Genomic DNA, 21986 nt, shown 5'->3' on the forward strand with positions numbered 1-21986 from the left:
ATAAGACGCGAATTTATTGTTAAATACTTAAATGGTCCGATTATTGCACACCCTAATAGTTGATTTACTAGATCACCCTCTACTCATGTTTCCATAATAAGGAAAACGACCTAATTCTACTCGTAAATAACGACTGATACTGAGGAGATTTATGTCATTTCATTAAAATGTTACAGCCTCTTACCCCCGTTTGAAATTCAAAATTCATTTCCAAAAACCCGCCCGCCTCCTTCTCTTCCTCTTTCCCTTTAAAAACCCAAAGCGAGCGTCTTCTCAATCACCCCCGATTATCCTGCGCACATCCACTTATCCTGCGCACTTCAACTCTTCTTACTCCATGGCGCCAGATATCCAGCTCCCGTGCGACGGAGATGGCCAGTGCATGCGTTGCAAAGCAAAACCACCGGCCGAAGAGAACCTCACGTGCTGCTTGTGCGCCACTCCTTGGCACGTCACGTGCTTGACTAAACCTCCGGAGACTCTCGCCTCTGCCGTTTCGTGGCATTGTCCGGATTGTTCTGGAGATGAGAAGGCGGCTGTACCTTTGGGCCCGGCGGCGGCCGGAGAGGGCGGGCAGATAGTGGCGGCGATACGGGCGATTGAGGCTGACGAGACGTTGACGGACAAGGAGAAGGCGAGGAAGAGGCAAGAGTTGATGAGTGGGAGAGTTGAAGAAATGGAGGGAAACGACGAGGAGAAAAAGAAGAAGGGGAAGGAGAAGGAGAGTGAGAGGGAAAGAGATGTTCTACACTTGCTCGATGGGAGCTTGAACTGTTCGTTTTGTATGCAGTTGCCTGAAAGACCTGTTACGGTGAGGTTTTGATTGTTAAAATTAGGGTTTTTTTTTTTTTTGTTTTTTTTGGTTTGTAAATTTGATTGGTGCTTGCTTTAGAAAGAACTTTTAGACTTGGAAGTACTTTTTGGAGAAGAAAAAAAAGCAGTTTAATGGTAATTTTCTGGAAAGGGATTGTTAAATTAGTTTTCTAAGAAGTGCTTTTTGAAAGAACTCATAAGTCATACAGTATATCTTAAATAAGCATTTATGGGAAATATTTTAGATTATTTATAATAATAATAATAATAATATAATTATTATTATTTTATTATTATTATTATTCATTAATCTTGATTTTTACTTTTTGTAACTGAGTTTGAGTACATGTTTTGGTGAGTGACAACATGTCAATTAGGAAATGATCATGATGTTAGTTTCGGCATTCTGTATATCCACTGACGTTAGCCATATTTTAAACGAATTTTGTTTTCGGAACTAAGATTAGCGCACTATTTTTCAGAGGAGCTAATAATTTTGTATAGGAAATGGTGTACATTAAGATCAACCATCTTAATTGAAGTCAGTAGTTAATTCTTGTCTAAATGCTTCTAAGTCTCTATGTGTAAAAATCTGGAGACAATGTATGTTACTGGCAATGAAGTATTGGAATTTGATTAGAATCTTGTTTGTGTTGTTTTAGACCCCAGTGGCCACAATTTCTCCTTAAATGCTTCCAGAAATGGATTGGGCAAGGAAGCGTACCTGTGCTAAATGCCGCAACACAATTCCTCCCAAAATGGCAAGTCAGCCTCGCATTATTCTACACTTGTAGCTGCCATCCGTATGGCAAAGCTGTCAAAATCAAACCAAGCTTGTGGACCACTGAAGGTTTATCATTTTGTGCAAAACCAAGATCGGCCAGACAAGGCATATACTACTGAGCGTGCACAGAAAACTGGGAGGCCAATGCTGCCAGTGGAAAGATTTTTGTCACTGTACCACCTGATCATTTTGGGCCTATTCCGGCAGAAAATGATCCTGGGAGAAATCAGGGTGTGCTGGTTGGCGAATGTTGGGAAGATAGATGGAGTGCCGGCAGGGGTGCTCATCTTCCTCATGTTGCTGGTATAGCTGGACAGTCACATATGGTGCTCAGTCAGTGGCTCTCTCTGGAGGTTATGAGGACGATGAAGATCATGGAGAGTGGTTCCTGTATACAGGAAGGTTTGTCTTTGAATGCCTCTTTTAACTGCTTTTAGTTTTCTCAGCACCTTATCTGCTTCTTCATTTATCATTATTTCTATTTTCTTTTCTGTAAAACCATCCAATTTGTTACTTGCTAAATCTGGTTGATGTTGGTAACCAGTAGCAATTTTCTTAATGATCTTAGCTTAGTCTCTTATGGGCTTTTATGTTTTGATGCTTCAACTTCAATAATTTGAATTGGCAAACATTATGAACTGCAATTTAACTTGCCCTCATGCTTTGCCTTCCATTCAATTGCATTCTTCTTTTCACAATAAGTCTTTACATTTTCAAATTATTTCCCCCTTCTAATAACTTTTCCTTCTGCATTTTTATCAAGTTTTTTCCTGTGCACTTTCTGATGCCGTGTGAAACTTCTGATTGCTTGCTTGTGACTAGTTAATATGTTTTTTAGTTGAAACTTGTGATTGATTTATCCTGTTTTTATAGTTTAGCTTGTTTTGACATTTGCATGGCTGTGGTTGGCAGTGGAGGTAGAGATCTCAGTGGTAACACCGTACAAACAGAGCAGTCCTTTGATCAGACGTTTGATAAAATGAATGAGGCCCCTCGAGTTAGTTGCAAAAAGGGCTACCCTGTCCGGGTTGTAAGGTAAGTATCCTCAGTAACTATCTTTGGTAGCTTGTACCCTTTTGTTTCTTATATGAAAAATGCCTGACTATCCATCCATTGTTTTTGGAGTTCATTTTAATTAATGTCAATTTGCAAAAATTGATTTCTTTCTACTCTAGCATGAAAGCAGAATTGTGTCAGAATAAGCATCACGGATAGCTTCGACATTTTAGTTTAGGACTCTAAATATTTGGATGAGTTTTTCTAATAAGGGTGTTCAATTTGACCTGTTGCTACAAGTTGTCACGCTTATATTAATTCTTGTTTTGCTTTCACGAATTTTGAACCTTAAAGTCTTGTAATAATCATGCCCATGATAATTGTAGTAATCTTATCATGTTGTTATATTATTTAGTGTTGTCTTTGTTTGAAGTAGTGGTTTGTGAACTTAAGATTTGATAGCCCCTTTAGAAACTCTGACACTCTCGCTCACACAGTTTCCTTTCAATTGATGACTAGGTCTCACAAAGAAGCGTTCTGCTTATGCCCGAGAAAGGTGTGCGATATGATGGAGTCTATAGATTGAAAATGCTGGCGAAAAGTTGGAATTCAAGTAAATTATTCCATTTGCTATATCAGAATTTCCATGAAGATTGTTTCAGCTGAACCTATTTTCTAATAGGTTTATCTTTCTGTAGGGTTTTAAGGTTCGCCGTTTATTATTGTTAGATGTGACAATGAGCCTGCTCATGACGAGGTTAGTGCTTGACCTCAATTGATTTCTTTCACTGGATACTGTCTTTGCTGACATCATAAACTTTAATGACAGTGATGAATATGGGGATAGCCAAGACCTTTGCCAGTTATTCAAGAGTTTAAGAAGGCTACTGACATAACAGAGAGGAAGGAAGTCCATCCTGGGACTTTGATGTGAGTTGATGAAGTTTCTTTCCTAATATGAATACTTTATTTATTGTTTCTACTGTTCTTCCGAAACGTGTTTTCTGTCACCCCATTATCAATGTGGCAATGAAAATCTTAATGCATATACTTAAATTTCATATACATTTTCATGGAACATTTTAGAATTGATGTTTCAGTGGAACTTCAACCCATCTCCCACTGGGTCAATTTTGGTTTTCACTTAATTCTTGGTGTAACCATTAGTAATTTTTTCCCCTAGACATAAGTAATTATGCTTTTTTTCCCCATCTGCAGGAGAAGATTCTCACTGGAAGTGGAAAAACCCCCGCTCCCAGCAAAAAACCTGTGGGTACAGGAAATCCTGAGGACAGGAAGAGGATAAGGAAAGCTATAGCAGCAACCAACACAAGTGTAGAGAGAAGCTACTGAAAGGTGTGTTATCTATCCCTTTACTCATGTCTTGCTTAGGGAAGTTGGTAGTTTTCAATCTTAATAAAGACTTTGTTTTTGTCAGTAAGTTGTTAGTCAATGAACTTGACGAAGTTGCAGTATGTAAACAATGTATTCCTAAGGTTAAAGTTTACTGTACTTGATTTTGTTGGTGGATTACAATATATATCATCTATCACATATAAGATCAAAAAGTGAATTGTGCTCACTTGTGAATCTTTTGTGCGCAGAGTTCAGCTGCCTAATCTGTCGGCAAGTGATGACTCTTCCAATTACCACACCTTGCGCTCATAACTTTTGCAAGTCATGTTTGGAGGTGCATTTGCTGGTAAGACTTTTATCAGGGACAGAAGCAAAGGTGGACGGACACTTCGAACACAAAAGAATGTCATGCAGTGCCCTTCATGCTCAACCGACATCTCTGATTTCTTCCAAAATCCTCAGGTCTGTGGACACACCTTTGCTGTCAACTGTTCTCCCTGTTTTCTACAAAAACATAGTGAAGTTAGTTAAACTTGAAACACTAAATCTAATGGCATTAAAACACTTGTCAGTGAATACTGTGGTCTACCTTTTTCCTTTCAGCCCAGCGGCTAAATGATGCATTAGCTAATATCTTTGCATTTCCAAGCACAAATCTCTTGCCATGATCGGACATTTTGCTTCTTAATGAATTTTAATGTGACAGGTTAACAGAGATTAATGGATTGATTGAGTCACTGAACGTAAGACTGAAGAGAATGAAGATCCTGCTGCTGAGTTGAGTGAAGAAGAGACTGATGCAATGGAGGGAAATCTTGATCCAACATCTGCAACCAATGACACTGCTGCAAAATGTCTGAGAAAAGTGACATGGAGAGGATTTGCAGAATACTCCTGCCAAACGGACTAGCAAGCAGATGAAAATTGACAGGATGGGAAAAACGAGATTTATACTGAGAAGCCTGATGACACTGCTGAAGAAATGTCTGAGAAAAATGACTTGAAAGAGGATTTGCAAAGCACTCCTGCCAAACGGACTAGCAAGCGGATGAAAGTTGACAAGGATGGGAGAGAAAAACAAAATTTCGACTGAGAAGCCTGATGTTCCAGATGCGACACTGTAAATAAAGAAGTTCAGTCCGGAGTCCCTGATATGGCCACAAACACTTGTCTAACGCCGGTGGCAGCTCAGTAAAAGAGAGTTCTGGGGCACAGACTCCTGCAAATGGCAAACCCAAACGGATTAGCAAGCGGATGAAGTTAAGGATGGAGAGAACAAGACCTCGACTGAGAAGCCTGATGGTCCAGATGTAGACACTGTCTAAAGAAGTTCAGTCCAGAGTTCCTGAAAACTTGCCTAACAAGGTGGATCTCAGAGAAAACGAGTTCTGGAGTACAGACCAGAAGCATGAAAGCTCAAGCACCAACAGATGAAGGAGACTCCCCTCAAGTACCCTACATCTGCAGTCATCAGATGATGATTTCGAATAGCTTGTTGGATACCATCAGTATGCAACTTCATTTTGGCAGTGAAAGTTACTGCAATTTAAAGATACTATTGGTTGTTATATTTTCCTATCTTTTGGGAAATTGGGCTTGACCACAGCTTAATTAGTATATGATAGCTGATTTTTGGGGAGATAAACTGCGAATATTCAGTTTCTCCTATTCGATCCTAAACCAATATGTTTGATGTATTTGATATTAATGTCAATTGAATTTCAACATTTGCCCTTGGAAAAGTTAATTGCTCTTTTGTAACATATGCTTGCACAACGCAATCAATAATATTATACAAAATGCACATCATGGGCGTTAACACAATTGATCATGATTAGATGCATGTATATGAACCTGTCCTAGAAGATTCTTATAAAATAATCTATTATTATATTAGTAACAATAATTAATAAATCTATTGAATATAAAAATAATAGAATTAAATATCAATAAAATAAAATGACAATATATTCAAATTAACAATATCAATAACGTGTAAGAAATCTTTTAGAATGATAGGAAGAGATTCGAAGAATATAACCTTAGGATGAAAGCTGAGGTTTCTGTAACACAATTTCCTCAAAGCATATTCGTCTCCTTTACTTGGGTGCACAAGTATATGAGCAACGTCTGTTTCTTAGGATATAATGATAAATGAATAGCAAGAGAAGTTTCTATTCTCTCGAACTGAATTAAATATTAATTCCAAAAAAGGAAAATCTTATAAACTAGAGAGAAAATGAAAGATTAAAATTTTTTAGTATGTTTGAAACGAGAGAAAAACGTCTTTTTATACTATTTAAAGAGGGATAAAACATTAAATTTCACCATTATTTTCCATCTTTTTAATTTCTAATTCTTAAAACCTCCTCTATTAATCCACTAACCTTTCATCTTTCAAATTCTCAACTTACACCATCACTTTCATTCCATTTATTTCATTCAATTTAGTAAAATATTCCAACATGTATTCACACATAAAACATACAAATTATTTGTGTGTTTGAACCAACCATGTAAATCAATCAAAACAATGGATTTATTCCTGAAATATAGAGCGAAATTTCTGATAAAATTGGTGTACTTGTTTATTTATTTATATTTATATAAGCAGCATCAATTGGCAAAAGCAGATATGCATCCTGAAATAAAATGGGTGGTTACATTGCATGCTTAATTAATTTATTACATTTTATAAACTTATCTCATTATAGACACTAAAATTAAGGATCCAAATTCTCGAGAAAAACTAGGATTTTGAATATAGTTTAATTTTAATTTTATAATATTTTATATCTAATCCTTTTTTTTAAAGTCAAATAATCCCTCATAACTAGATTGACCAATCATCATCCACATTCCAGAGCTTGTCATTAGGGTAAATTACACAAACCTCCATGTGGCTTGTCTAAAATACATTTAGATCCTCTAAATTTGAGGAATATCAACATATACCCATGATTAAAAGTTGCATTTTTATTTTTTAGGGACCATAGAGTCATTTGACTTGAAAAAAATAAATAAAATCCAAGAAATAAGATTGAAAAATTGCATGAGGTACTTCTTGTTATGGTTCATTTTAAAGCATAGAAGTTATCGTTATAATTATAGAATTAAAAATGTATTGAATATTTGATATATGCAATCATGTAGTCGTCATGGCTAGAAAGAAAATGACGTGTACCATTTTAGTTGCCTATAATATATCATTTGAATTCTCTCTTGCTATTTAAAAATGACTCTTAACCCCAAGAAGTAATGCTAGAGACACCGAAATTTTATACCAAATTTTTGTATCGAAGGACATGACAACCATTCAGACACGACCATGCTGGAGTTTTTCATGAATGAACGACCGTCTAACATTTATGGATGCCCGTCCATATTTAATGGACTCTCATTCATATTGTATGGACGGGAGATGGACGCCTGTCCAAAATTTTTTAAAAGAAAAATAATGGAAATCCGTCCATCTTATATGAACAGGTGTTTATTTACTATGGACGGGCGTCCAAAAACTTTTAAAAAATTTTATGTTCAATGAACAAGCGTTCCTTTAAGATGAACATCTCTCCATTGTTTAATTTAAAAAATTTTACATTCAATTTTTGTCTCAATCCAAAAATCAATATTCATTTTAAAATTTTCAATTAGAATGTTTAAAAATTTAGGCCTCCCAAAACATGTTTCATTTCTCTCTTGCATTTTGTTTATAAATGAAAAAAAAATTGAAAATTAAAAAAAAAAAATTTGAGAATGGCACCAGTTTTCATTTCTCTCTTGCATTTTGTTTAAAATGAAAAAAAAAATTAAAAATTACAAAAAAATTGAGAATGGACGCCAGTCCACTCATTTGGATGGCCGTCCATGGACTGGCGTCCATACTTTTACTTAAAATCAATTTTTTTTTCTTTTATTTCATCTAAAAATGTTATACTTTAAAAATAAATATTTCATCTAAAATTATATAGACGACCGTCCAGAGTCCTCATAAGAGGACGGAGGTTCATAAACAATTTAGGCCAATTTTTTTTAGTTTAAATTATGAACAGGCATCCATTTTAGGTGGACAACCGTCCATATAATATGGATGTAAGTCAATTTCAAATGAACAATCGTCCAGTAACAATGGACGACTGTCTATCGTCCATATTTAATGGACAATCGTTCATTTGTAAAATATTTGGTAACGTGATACGTTGTTCATCTGATTCAGTGGATACGTCGTTCGGTGTAAAAATTCGATGTAAAACGCCAGTGTCTATAGCATTTTTCTAACCCCAATACCTCATATGCAGTTTTACTATTATAATGGGTATTATAGTTTTGTTAAAAATAAATATAATTTAATTAAATAAATTTTATTCATATTGCTTCTATTATTGTTATAAACTGTAATAAAACAATAATTGCAATTATAATTGAAATAGGAAAGGGACATGGAAAAGGAAGGTGAATGGGAATGGGAAAGGAAAAGCGAATTGTAACAGTAAAAGGACTGAGAATGGGAACGGAAACGAGAATGAGAATGAGAACTGGAATAATAATAGAAATGGAAATGAGAATAATTGTAAGAACTAGAATAAGAATAATAATTGAAATAGAAATAAGAACCCGGAACAGGAATAAAAACTGAAATGGGAACAGATCATGGCTAGAAAGATAAAATGACGTAGTTGTAACCATGTATTTATGATGTCGTGATTATGTGTTTAGGTTAAATTCCCCGACCTCCATGTGGTTTGTCCAAAATACTTTTAGATCCTCTTACTTTGAGAAAAATTCACCATACCCTCCTGATTAAAGTTGTAATGGAGGGATATTAGAGTCATTTGACAGGAAAAATTATTGAAAAAGAAAATAAAATCAAAAAAATAGAGTGAAATATGTGCATATGTGCTACTCCAAAGACCCATTTGTTATCATAAATCCTCGGGCATGAAAGTTATCGCCAACAATTTCGTAACTAAAATGCGATGATATATTCGATGCTACCATATAGTCGTTGTCGCTTGTTAAAGAAAGTGACATATACCACCTCGATTGTTTGCATTACCAAAAATTTATTATTACGTGTTTGATGTTCCAATTTCTTGATTTACTAACTTTCTATTTGCATATTAGCTATTGTCAATAAACTACGACTGAGGAGTAACTGTTTATTTACAAAACAACAAGGGTACAATTTAAATTTCCAAAAGTTCAGGGAGGAATAGAAAAGGTTGCGGGGTCAAAAGTTCTTTCTTTAAACTATTGGGGAGTTAAAAATTTATCCGTAGCGAAAACGTATTGGGATCTTGTTGCTGCTTTAGAAGTAAATTGAAACTGAGAGAAGCTAACGTCAATCAGATCAGACCAAAGTCTTAAGGTATCTGCTTTGGTTGCTCAATTATATAAGCAGTTAACTCAGCGTCCACTTAATCTCCCACTTCCTCTCTTCACAAAAATCACTGCCAAAAAGGTTCCTTTTTTTCTTTTTCTTTTTTTTTTTTTAATATCTTAAGTCCGGTTTTGGTTTCTCTTAGGGCTGCCTCTTCCCCTTTAATTTTTTTTTTTTTTTTTTTTTTTTCTACTTGGTCTTCTTAATATTCTTGAAATTTTATCTCTTTTCCGGTATCTATACCTTCTTCTTTATTGCACTGTCCAATGGATTTGTATCAAGTAACGTCTCGGTGATGGAATTTTGGGTTCCATAGTGTTCAAAATGCTTTCTTTAAGGTTAGTTTTTGTACCCATTTGTCTGTTTTGCTTAAATTTTGTGCGTGCTTGATTGCTGTTTTATTGATTTAGTTGTCTGTTTTTTCATGTGGGTATTTTGCTTTTGGTAATTTTCTGTAATTTTGGTGTGGTGTAACTACTATTTTTGTGCTTCAATTACGTGTTTCTTGTTCTGGGTTCTCTGCAGATTTTGGTTTTGTTCTTTCATAATTATTATTTTTTACTTTGTTTGTTATCCTATTGTTGGGGCTTTTAAGGAATGGACATTAATATTGCTTACTTTTTCGTGCTTGATTTGTACACTTCTGGCAATATAGGGATTTTTGGAGAAGGCATAGGAGGAAGATTTTTGTTGCAACAGGTGTTTTAGGAGGTGGGTATGTTCTGTATAAGCTATATGATTCTCAGCGTAGGCTTGCTGATCTGGAGAGACAACACCGTGAGCATGATGAAGTCATTAAGGCCCAGTTAAGAAGATCAAACTCTCATATTTTTGTTTTCTTTGTGTCATGAACTTTCTTTGTGTGAACAATGTACTATTCTGGTTCTTATGCTTTGTGATTTATGATTGTTTTTTGATAGAATGGAAGCCCACTTTGAGAAGGTTCAACGAATAGCTGATGCGACAACGTTGCCCCATGCAATTCACTATTTAAGCAGTCGGATAGAGGAAGAGCTGGCCCTTTCTGAGCTTACTGATAAGTTAATGAGAGGAAAGAAGCAGCCCAGCTCCTTGTCCCCTTCAGAGAAACTTGAGCTATGGGACAGACTGAAAATTTTAGGTATGCAGCTGTTACGTTTTGTTTCCTTTATGGTGCTTGTGACTGAGTGTTCTGCGAGTTCCCTTTGATCTTCCCAAATTATGGCAATTTCACCTTGATGGTGACTTGTGTTTCTCACTACTAATGTGGTTTCTGCAGGTTTCACAAAAATGGTGGTGTCACTATGGTCAGTGACGATACTGAGCTTATATATTAGAGTTCAGGTTAATATTCTAGGGAGACATTTATATATTGATACTGCTCGTGGCCTTGGAAGTTCTCAGTTACCTGTAAGGCTACCATCCTTTCTCCCTCTATCCCAAAGTTATTTGTTTCAGTTCTATCCCTTCACATGTTATAACTTCCATGATACTTTTCAGTATAATGAGTGTAGTGCTTGCTTCTCATTTGCATGCTGATGAATAGTTGATATTTCTTCAAGCCTCGATCAACCCCCCCACACTTCTTTTAAGCACATGAGAAGATGGATAGTTGATATTTCCTCAAGCTGTTGTTTAATCACCTGTGCAACACCCTCCCCAACTTTTATTTATTTATTATCTTTTCACATTAGAAGTTACATTTTTGTTGAAGGCTACTAGATTTACTTGAACTATGATTTAATTTCCTCTAATAATTTTTTTTTTCTTCTCTTTTTTCACACAACATTCAAAATATAGAATGCTATTCATGCATCCATGAAAATATGCAAATCCAAAATCAAACTTATTGCATATAGACAGTGTAAGTGGTATTAAAGTTAAACATTGCATCCATCCCTTATGTAGTCAAAATCCTGTATAGTTTATGAACTTATGTACATTGGTTTTAATTAGTGAAAGATGGAAGAAATATTAGTTTAGTATAGAGCGTTCTAATGTGGTGTATATTAATACCATAGTCATGGAATACGTTTGGATGTTCTGTGGAGGGATGGTGTTCTAAGCTATTTTATTCAGAGTTCAAGCATTGTGGAGAGTTAGTGATAGCCTGAGGATCTTTGATGAAATTGTGCTGTGTTTAAAAGAGAAAAAAGAGGTCTCGCATTTGAGTTAATTCCATTACAGGTTCAGGGTATTGCAAAGCTCAAGTGTCTTCTTGTGAATTGCGAATTTGGGAGCTCGTGTATGATTGACCAACGGTAGCGTGGAATTATGCTATTGTCCCTCATTGATTAAGATTCATCAATAAACCTTTTCTTGGGAGATTTAATTACAACTTTTTTTTTTTGTAGCTGTTTGTATTGATAACATGTGAGTTCATAAATCAAGAAGGTTGGGGTTGCAAACTGTGGAGGATAAATAATTTTCTAAATTTTCTGATAGAATTAAATTGATTTTCGCTGGTGTTAATAATGGAATTTGAAACACCCTGAAGTGAATAGCTGGCCTATCATTGCATAATGGATTAAATTTAAAAAGTTGTATTTGCATTGGGGAATTTGAGTTGGGAGAATTTTGTGCTGCTTTTATGGTCCAACAATACGTAACTGGAATTTCAGTTCTCTTAGACTTCTCATGATTGGTTTACTAACAACATCACAATTATCGCAATGTTGTCGTATAGGAATTAAGTTCAATTTCGATGACCTTTTGCTTTGTGAAAGAGCAATCAAGTTTTTAAAATTAAGTTACATCAAAGTTTTATGTTCTCTTCATTGGAGGCAGTGTTCTGTGCCAAGTTACCTATTGTGGAGTCCTTGCTGAAATTTTGATATTGTGCCTTAGCTGTGCTTGTAACTACAAAAGAACACTCTTTCCCACCCATAGAGAAAGGAACAGTAACCACCAAAAGGAAAAAAAAAATTTAGACAAGGGCATTTTGGAAAGATGGAAGGATGGAATAGATTTCCCTACTGAGTTGTTTGACTGGTGTGTTATCTGAACTGTATATTTTCTTTTCTACTCTCTCTGGGTGAGCTTGTAGATGAACTTTGGTTTAAAGGATGAAATCGGCAGTTCCCTTAATCCCTTGTATAGGTTCTTAGCTTTGATTTAATTTGTAGCATCTAAGAGTCCTCTTTTGCTTGAGCTGTGTTGTCTTAGCAGTGTGTTATATATATGTGTAGTATGCGTTCAGAGTGCAGGGTAGTTCTGAAACCTCTTTTTGACTTAATTTTTTTTTTCTTTTCAGCATTTCTTTTTCAAGATTTCCAAACTAAACATTTTTTTCTTAACTTAGTTAACATTTTCAAGATTTGCAATATAGTTGCATTGAAGCTGATACACTATATTGCAAGATTTCCTTTACATCTTTTCGTTTGAAACTCAATGGTCTGCCTTTCACAAAAGCTTCCTTCTACCCTGATTGACCATTTGCTCAAACATTCTAAGTATATTTCCTTCTTGTTTCCTTTACTTAGAATACTACATGTTATTTATGGCTTGGCTTCAAAGGGTTTCAAAGTGAGTTTACTACTAATGGTGGTATAATAGACATGGTGGTGAAGTTTCATTTCATGTTGAAAATAATTAGTAAAGGAGTGAAGAGATAGGTTCCAAGGATTTATAGAGGATAGGTAGGATAAAGAACAAAGATAGGCACCTGGGGTTCTACTTGGAGTGAGAAGTATTATTTATTTTTATTTTTTTAAAGAATTCTCCCTCTTGTAGCAATTGTAGAATTATATAACTCATTTTAATATGAACTTATTGATAAGAAGGCATCCTACCTTTGAGTAGTAACTCCTAGTATATGTTGCTTCACTTCCAGTTAATTCTAAATGACATTGTCATTCGCTTGGAAAACAATTTAAGCAGGCAAGTCGAATACCTTGTCTTCTTGGCCCCTGTTAGAAGCCTTTTTTTCTTTTTCCAGTTCCCCTTACATTACCTTTTGACAATTAATACCTATCAACAATTTGAATCTGCTAAGCAAGAAGAATATTTTAAAAATGGACACTTATAACATGTTATTGTTAATAATTACGTAAAATATTGGCGCCTGCTTATATAATGGGTATTATGATTGTTAATGTTTGCAAACATTAAATACACCTTTCATTATATACATTGTATCTTTTTGCTGTTAAAGTAGTTTTATGTCCTCTCTATGCACTCCAATGTTTGTTGTAACCTCACTAAAGTAGCCCTTTTAATTCCTCCACAGGAAGATGATGATTTCATTGACAGGGATGACCAGCAAAAATTTCTAGCAAGTGTCGATTTTCTTGCTAACTATGGCTTGCAGGCATTGATTTCTAATATTCAGGCAGCAGCAACCAATGTTATGAAGGGGTAAGGTCTTGCCATCTGTGAATTAATCATGTTCTGTTATTCAAATCAGAGGAGAGCTATCTCTTCACTTAATCTTTTGGCTTATGTAAGGTTTTGATGTATGTTGTTGTTTTGACTTTTGAATCAAGAAGGAATATGTTTGAATATAAGAGTATTATGCTTGCATATAGCCCAAATCAGTACCAATAACTTTGCAAACTATCCTAGAAATACAGGATTTTAGACACTTTATTATCTTATGTCTTGAATTTTGGATTCCACAATGTTATTAGCACCGTTGAGACTGAAACCTGGCCCAACTTTTTGCTCCTTTATCACTTTTATATATTGTACGGTGCCTCAGGAATCAAAAGTCTAGAACTCATATCACTACTGCTGTAGACAAATTAGAACAACTTTTAAGCAAACTCCCATTTTAACTAAAAGAGTATTGAACTTCAGGTCTCCTGTGAATCTATTGTGAATAGTTTTTGTTCTATTTCAATATTCAAATTGAGGCTGAATCTTGGCCACTTCTTATGTGCAGAAAGCAGTTGAGAGATTTCTTCGACACTCGAGTGCTTCATGAAACTGTGATGCAAATACTTGAGATGTTCATGAGCATGGGAAGTTCTCATCAGTGGGTTGATTTCTTGATGCCTGCAGATGCCAGGCTCTACAAACTAGCTACAGCCTCCGGCCACGAAAACACAACTCTTTCTGATGTTACCAAATTTGATCAGCTTATGGAGGAGACTCGAGCTGTCTTATTGAGGTATGTTCATCATACTGGCCTCTGAAAATGTAGGTATTATATTCACATTTGAGGAATGACAAGTTCTATTGTAGACTTTGATCGAAGATTTAATGGTCAATTTGTCCAACTCCACTGCACGGATGTGGAATTGTCTAGAAAAGCTGTAATGCTGGTTGACAAAATTATTTGGTCAAAGCCACGAACCATGCACCATCTGCATTACTTGTATGCTTATTTCAGAAGCTACACTTAACAATTTCTATTTTTATTAAATTCTGTGGTGAGATAGGGAATTGCATGGCTCCATTGCCTATAGGTGTCAAAGAGTGCTGTGGCCATGGTAGATGCAATTATCTGCTCAAGCCAAGGATAATGTTCTGTGACTAGTTGTAGTAGTTCTAAGCAATGAATTGCAATTATTAATTTCAGCTGAGTTATAACCAACCCTTCCATATAGTTGTAGTCAATTCAAGGATGAAAACATACATAACAGCTGCTTGCCATGATAAAGAGTTCAACGAATAAATTTGAAAGTACCCTTTTGATTTTTCATCTGTGAATTACTTTCAGAACGATCTTTTAAAGTTGTTGTACTTGGCTTGTCTAGGAGAAGAGAGAATCTGAAACCTATTATCACCAACAAAATCTGTTTGCTCTTTCATATGTAAACACATCTCCTTTTTCTCTCTTTTGCAGTGCCGAATATAGTAGTATTGTTGATATATCATTCAAAGCAGCGGTTGATGTCCTGGTGGATGAAATGAGTGTTCAATCTGGAGGCAGTCTTATGACAGGGATGCCACTGGCCAAACTCGTGCCTCGAGTCATACAAATGGGCCCATCGCTGCTGGATGAACCAAGCAAAAACAGGTTCATCCAAGTCATCAGAAACATACCAGAAGTTCAACTCTTCTTCACACTTCTGTATGCAAACATGTCAACCTAGTAGATTAGTGAGCTTGGACTGTACTTATTGTGGACAAGAGAGACATGAATGTAAAAAAGTTGAATGGGGGCTGGGATTCCATTCTCAAGATTTCAATGTGAAAAGGAATGAAGATTTCTGCATTAATTTGTAATTCTTTTCTCATCTCAATATATTGTTGATTACTTTGTGATGTTAAATTGTCCCCGTTAAACCCTGTCAAATGATGATAGTATAAGATTTTTATGTCAAGGGTTTTACCTTGGTGTATTGTTATTGGCTTCATAATGGAAATTTTTCTGTAAATTTCACACTTGTTTATTCTACAAAATTGTTTATTTAAAGAGAAGAATGTATGACCACCAGAATTCTCACCATTGAAGGGATAGCATCAAGATAATATAAATTGAAATACTCCCATTAAAAATTCTATTTTATGTGCGTTGTGTGATTAGTAATTACAACAGATCATGTAAGTCAGCAAGTGCCAGTGACGCGACAATATCATAAGTTATTGGGGTTATTTGTTAGTTTTATCAAAGTATTGTTCGTTACAAAACTACAGGGACTAAAAAACTAGCCAGTTCTTGAGTCTTACAATTACCCCCTCAAAACAAAACATCAAGAAACTCTCAAAACGGTCCTCCCAAATCTAAAACAAGAACTCCCGTCTGCCCTGAATTTACTGTTCTTTTTTTTTTTTCTTTCTGTACTCTCTATTACTGACCTCCCATGGCGAGCAATAGCAACAACGGAGATGTCCTGATGCTGGAAGCTCCACCGGATGCCTCCCGGCCATGGAACGCAGAAATCATCGACGCATTGCCCTACATCGACGACGACTACGGTGATCCCAGAGTCAAAGACGAGGTCGACCGCATGGTCAAGCAGGAGATGCGTCGCAGCTCAAAAAAGCCTTCTGATTTTCTCAAAGACCTCCCCCCTCTCACCAAGTTCAGTTTTCAGGTCCATATTTCATTTCTCTTCTTTTCTAGGGTTTCAAACAATGTTTCCTTGCTCTGTAAAACAAACAAATAAATAAGAAAATATAGATATTAAGAAAAAACTGTAAATAAATGATTTTTTTTTTTTTTTAGTTTTAGTTTGTTAAAGAATTTGTTGCCGTAAGGTTACTGATGGTGTGGAGCGGAATACTTCATTGTCGGAGGAAGATGTGATTTTAAGGAAATGTTATGGCCTGTGTGATTGTGTGGCTTTAATTTGGATTGCAGAATCATCCTATGCTTGCGAAAGAGTACGAGCGTGTGAGAGCTGGGAAGCCGCCTGTGATTCTTGATACGACACGGTATCAATTGGAAATGCTGCCTGTGAATAAGAGAAACGATGAATCTGCTTGGAAGCAGGCACTTCAGAAAGCTCAGCGCTTGTCACAGCATCAAGTGATCAGGTGAGATGAAGAATTCACTAAAAAAGGCAATATGTATGCAATGACATTTGGGTGTTGTCAATGTTCATGGTAAGAAGATGTGGATTCATATCATATAGAAAAATGCATTATCTTTGATTATGTATCATTAATTATTGTTTAATATTTCATATACGCAGCTTGTCATTGTAGTTATAATTTCTATTCAATAGTGTTTAAAATTTGAGTATTTCCTTTGGAATTTTTTATTACTTTGGATGGTTTGTTCTTTCTTACCCATATATTATGTTGCCTCCTTAACTCCACTAATTCCACCGGGCATGCATGATTTTCATATTAGAACAGTGGCATCTCTATATGTTTCTTATTAGTTTGTATTTTTTTAGTATTGACATCCGGGTATATGGAATTGGTGATTTCTAGGCTGGAAAATTTGGAATTGATGTCTAAATATGGTCCTGATGTCTGGAAGCAGCACAACCAACGATTAGAAGCATTCTTATCCAGGTTTGTAGTTTGTATTATTGCTCATCTTTGGGAAGTTTTATGGTGTAATAATTAAGTTGTTACGCTGTAAATGTTTTATTCTGGTGCACTTTTCAATGTTTCCTGATGTGCTTGACACTAGCTTTTGCATTTTGGAAATCTGAGGTTTTAATTTAATATATTCCTATCATCAACAGCATACCTTTACATAACTAGAATCCTAATTTGAGGAAACTAACTATATTAATCTGAATCAACTGATGTCCAATATAAGAAACTCATCTAAACTCCACTCGCCATTGTACAAGAAATGAAAATGGTAAATCAAAAACGTTAAAGAACACACCATAAGTTTCTCATGTGTGTCAAGTGATGTAGGGATGCTGCTGAAAAGGGTGAAAGAAGTTTAGTTAATGAACTCTAGGAATTTTTTTATGCTAAATGTGTGGTAAGACTGAAATTTTTGTAGAAAACTATATTGCTGTTCCATATCAATAAATTCATTTTGAGAAATGCTTTCTATTAATCTCATCATTCCACAAATTCAGTAACCAGCCCTTGAAGTTATCTTTCTGAGTTAGCTCTTTGTGATATGATATGACCATTCTAGTGTTGCAATTTACTTTAGCAGTTGCATTTTTTTATTTTTTTATTTTTTTTTTGCAGAATGCAAAGATTAGCGCATGAACAAAATGAAAAGATTGAAGCTGTAAATCGTGAAAGAAAATACCACCAGGTGATTTATATGTCTATCTCACATTGTGTTTTTATACTTTGTTGCATTTTATGTGTGGGTATTAAACAAAAGGGAATAAATTACTTTTCTGATCAATCCATATATTTATTTCTTTGAATGATCAGCAAAACACTGCATACGAGTTCAATGCTTTGTCCATGCAATGGAAGGAGCTTTGTGCAAAAAATATAGAAATCCAAGCTGCATGTGCTAAAATTGAAAGTCAGATAGAGGAATTGAGGCAAGAAGCTGCTGAGAGGTAATCTTCATTTTCCTTCAATAAAATGTTTTGGACATTTTCTGNGAAGATGTGATTTTAAGGAAATGTTATGGCCTGTGTGATTGTGTGGCTTTAATTTGGACTGCAGAATCACCCTATGCTTGCGAAAGAGTACGAGCGTGTGAGAGCTGGGAAGCCGCCTGTGATTCTTGATACGACACGGTATCAATTGGAAATGCTGCCTGTGAATAAGAGAAACGATGAATCTGCTTGGAAGCAGGCACTTCAGAAGGCTCAGCGCTTGTCACAGCATCAAGTGATCAGGTGAGATGAAGAATTCACTAAAAAAGGCAATATGTATGCAATGACATTTGGGTGTTGTTAATGTTCATCTCAAGTTTGGTAAGAAGATGTGGATTCATATCATATAGAAAAATGCATTATCTTTGATTATGTATCAATAATTATTGTTTAATATTTCATATACGCAACTTGTCATTGTAGTTATAATTTCTATTCAGTAGTGTTTAAAATTTGAGTATTTCCTTTGGAATTTTTTATTACTTTGGATGGTTTGTTCTTTCTTACCCATATATTATGTTGCCTCCTTAACTCCACTAATTCCACCGGGCATGCATGATTTTCATATTAGAACAGTGGCATCTCTATATGTTTCTTATTAGTTTGTATTTTTTTATTATTGACATCCTGGTATATGGATTGTTGATTTCTAGGCTGGAAAATTTGGAATTGATGTCTAAATATGGTCCTGATGTCTGGAAGCAGCACAACCAACAATTAGAAGCATTCTTATCCAGGTTTGTAGTTTGTATTATTGCTCATCTTTGGGAAGTTTTATGGTGTAATAATTAAGTTGTTACGCTGTAAATGTTTTATTCTGGTGCACTTTTCAATGTTTCCTGATGTGCTTGACACTAGCTTTTGCATTTTGGAAATCTGAGGTTTTAATTTAATATATTCCTATCATCAACAGCATACCTTTACATAACTAGAATCCTAATTTGAGGAAACTAACTATATTAATCTGAATCAACTGATGTCCAATACAAGAAACTCATCTAAACTCCACTCGCCATTGTACAAGAAATGAAAATGGTAAATCAAAAACGTTAAAGAACACACCATAAGTTTCTCATGTGTGTCAAGTGATGTAGGGATGCTGCTGAAAAGGGTGAAAGAAGTTTAGTTAATGAACTCTAGGAATTTTTTTATGCTAAATGTGTGGTAAGACTGAAATTTTTGTAGAAAACTATATTGCTGTTCCATATCAATAAATTCATTTTGAGAAATGTTTTCTATTAATCTCATCATTCCGCAAATTCAGTAACCAGCCCTTGAAGTTATCTTTCTGAGTTGGTTCTTTGTGATATGATATGACCATTCTAGTGTTGCAATTTACTTTAGCAGTTGCATTTTTTTATTTTTTTATTTTTTTTTTGCAGAATGCAAAGATTAGCGCATGAACAAAATGAAAAGATTGAAGCCGTAAATCGTGAAAGAAAATACCACCAGGTGATTTATATGTCTATCTGACATTGTGGTTCAATACTTTGTTGCATTTTATGTGTGGGTATTAAAAAAAAAGGAAGAAGAAATTACTTTTCTGATCAACCCATATATTTATTTCTTTGAATGATCAGCAAAACACTGCATACGAGTTCAATGCTTTGTCCATGCAATGGAAGGAGCTTTGTGCAAAAAATATAGAAATTCAAGCTGCATGTGCTAAAATTGAAAGTCAGATAGAGGAATTGAGGCAAGAAGCTGCTGAGAGGTAATCTTCATTTTCCTTCAATAAAATGTTTTGGACATTTTTTGGTTTGGAGCTAACTTATTTCTTAATCCTACCTATTCAGAGGTTGGAACTTGGACGTTGATATGGAGAAAGGTTCTTTGTTGCATTAAGGAAGGTAAGTGGTCTTTTGCCCTTGGTTGAAATAGCATTTGATTTAGACCTAAGGCAGTGCTGTGCCATTATTTGGAATAATGTAGTTGTGCAAGATGTTCTAGTCTATTAATGTGGTCTGAAAATGATTTTCTGCATTGGGAAATATGATGTTATTTACCTCTCAATGACTCGAATCATTTACCATGACTGTTTGATCAATAAGTGGATTTATGCCTCTGGTTCTTTGTTTACTGGTTGTGTTACAGGGTCCCATTGGAAAGTTGAGGAGCATACAAGTAAAGTGGTGTGTAACCAAGAAGTGGTCTCCATTTTCCGTCATGATTCTGCAGTTTTGGTTCATTACAAATTCCTGGAAGACCTTTAGGTACAAGATTAGTTGCTTTCAGTTTTATTCTAGTTGTTTGGTGAGATCTGTTGTATCTCAATGTGATTGTTAAAGTTAAAAGTGAATTTCATTATGTGCCTACATAGAGAAGTCAAAATGCAGATATGTAATTTGGATTTTGGGCCTTGCTATGAATATGAAACATTAGCTCATTTATTACATTGTTTTTTGGTCTTTATGTTCCTTTTTTTCAGGTCTTTTGTAATTTAGCTACATCTACTTTGATCAAAAGAAATGTCAGTTTACATTAGATGGCTTAATTATGTGGTTGCTGCAATGGTAATTGTATTGGTTGAACTTGAATGTGGTCTATTAATTGGTATTGAAATAAGATTTTTCTAACATTTTCCACCAAGTGGTCCATTTTTGTTCAAAGATTTAAGGAGTATGTGATTATACAAATATTTTATATTATTTATTGATTTTTAATATAATTTTAAATAATAAACATTATATTCCCTTCATGGAAGAATAATGAATTTCCGTTCATAAAAGTTAATGTTAAGATGAATGAAATACTCATTTAACCTTACGGTTAAAATTTACGAACGTTAAAAAATCATTTCATATATTTATTAAACAACATAAACTTGTAAGCCATGAATTAATTTCAAACATATGAAAGTGTGGTGGTGCAGCGATGTTTAAAGTGGTGGCAGTGGGTAGAATGTTTTAGAAACTGAAATTACTTTTGTTCTAGGTATTGAGTTGAATGTGGCTAGAGACTAAAAATTGGTTTCACCTACTTCCACGCAGTTAATTATGTACATGCTTTGTGTTGTTGTATACTCTTGTATGTTGTGTTCATAAATCTATAAGGTTCGTTTGGTTTGTTATTTTGGATAGGATTTTTAAAATAGTATTGGGTAGTTGAATAGGGTGATTATTACGAGATAAAATTTAAAAATTAACAAAAAAAACCTCTTAGGTTTGCTAATTTAACTACACACCTCAATATATAAAAAATTTGTAAAATGACAAAAACACTCTCACCCACCCACAGTGCCGGATTCCGGCCACCACCGTCAGAATCCGGTTGGAATCTCCCGTTACGATGCAGATCGATCGGATCTGGCGGGTCATGCATTGATTTGGCTTTTTCCAGCCACATCCACCACGGATTTGGCCGGAGAAGGCCAAATGGCCGTCATTGTTGGTCAACGACGACTAGATCAGCGAATTACTGACCAGTTTCAGTTGTTTCTACACCGTTGTGATAGATTTTGGTTACCACTGACGGTGGTTGCCGGAATCTGACAACTATGGATGGGTGCAGGTGTTTTTATTAATTTATAAATTTTTTTGTTGGGGGTGTTTCTATCAATTAACAAAATTTGGGGGGTTTAAATAGTTTTTTAATTTATGATAGAATTTTGAAAATAAGGATAACAAACATGCATTTGTATTTGGAATAGATATAGAATATGGGTAAATATTAAACCAAACGGACCCATAGTGAATTTCTCTTGTCATGGATGTAGATGGATTATGCTAAACTACTTAAATATTGTCTCTTT

The 21986-nt window shown here is 35.0% G+C and overlaps 3 protein-coding genes and 1 pseudogene across 5 annotated transcripts; all 4 read left to right on the top strand.

The window, feature by feature from the left end:
* Nucleotides 1-248: 248 nt before the first annotated feature.
* On the top strand, nucleotides 249-5042 carry LOC116140520 (annotated as a pseudogene).
* A 4242-nt stretch (nucleotides 5043-9284) lies between these two features.
* Nucleotides 9285-15613, top strand: LOC116140546 (peroxisome biogenesis protein 3-2-like). 3 transcript variants are annotated; one of them, XM_031426170.1, is made up of 8 exons: nucleotides 9291-9410; nucleotides 9646-9667; nucleotides 9985-10134; nucleotides 10250-10449; nucleotides 10588-10718; nucleotides 13537-13664; nucleotides 14191-14418; nucleotides 15097-15613. In XM_031426170.1, exons 2-8 carry the CDS (start codon nucleotides 9654-9656, stop codon nucleotides 15344-15346), a joined length of 1101 nt encoding a protein of 366 aa, XP_031282030.1. In that variant the 5' UTR covers nucleotides 9291-9410; nucleotides 9646-9653; the 3' UTR covers nucleotides 15347-15613. The 3 variants fall into 3 exon arrangements, with proteins under 3 accessions (XP_031282031.1, XP_031282030.1, XP_031282029.1); XM_031426169.1 differs by having other exon boundaries at nucleotides 9293-9410; nucleotides 9612-9667; XM_031426171.1 differs by lacking the exon at nucleotides 9646-9667 and having other exon boundaries at nucleotides 9285-9410.
* Nucleotides 15614-15950: 337 nt separating this feature from the next.
* LOC116140491 (pre-mRNA-splicing factor SPF27 homolog) lies at nucleotides 15951-18197 on the top strand. Its single transcript, XM_031426116.1, has 5 exons — nucleotides 15951-16291; nucleotides 16558-16733; nucleotides 17136-17219; nucleotides 17865-17934; nucleotides 18060-18197. Exons 1-5 carry the CDS (start codon nucleotides 16058-16060, stop codon nucleotides 18195-18197), a joined length of 702 nt encoding a protein of 233 aa, XP_031281976.1. The 5' UTR covers nucleotides 15951-16057.
* Nucleotides 18198-18263: 66 nt separating this feature from the next.
* LOC116140521 (pre-mRNA-splicing factor SPF27 homolog) lies at nucleotides 18264-20628 on the top strand. Its single transcript, XM_031426147.1, has 7 exons — nucleotides 18264-18272; nucleotides 18303-18478; nucleotides 18889-18972; nucleotides 19618-19687; nucleotides 19816-19949; nucleotides 20032-20085; nucleotides 20330-20628. Exons 1-6 carry the CDS (start codon nucleotides 18264-18266, stop codon nucleotides 20078-20080), a joined length of 522 nt encoding a protein of 173 aa, XP_031282007.1. The 3' UTR covers nucleotides 20081-20085; nucleotides 20330-20628.
* The last annotated feature ends 1358 nt before the right edge of the window (nucleotides 20629-21986 follow it).

This window comes from Pistacia vera, unplaced genomic scaffold (genome assembly GCF_008641045.1).
Source record: "Pistacia vera cultivar Batoury unplaced genomic scaffold, PisVer_v2 Contig373, whole genome shotgun sequence".
Classification (NCBI taxonomy): domain Eukaryota; kingdom Viridiplantae; phylum Streptophyta; class Magnoliopsida; order Sapindales; family Anacardiaceae; genus Pistacia; species Pistacia vera.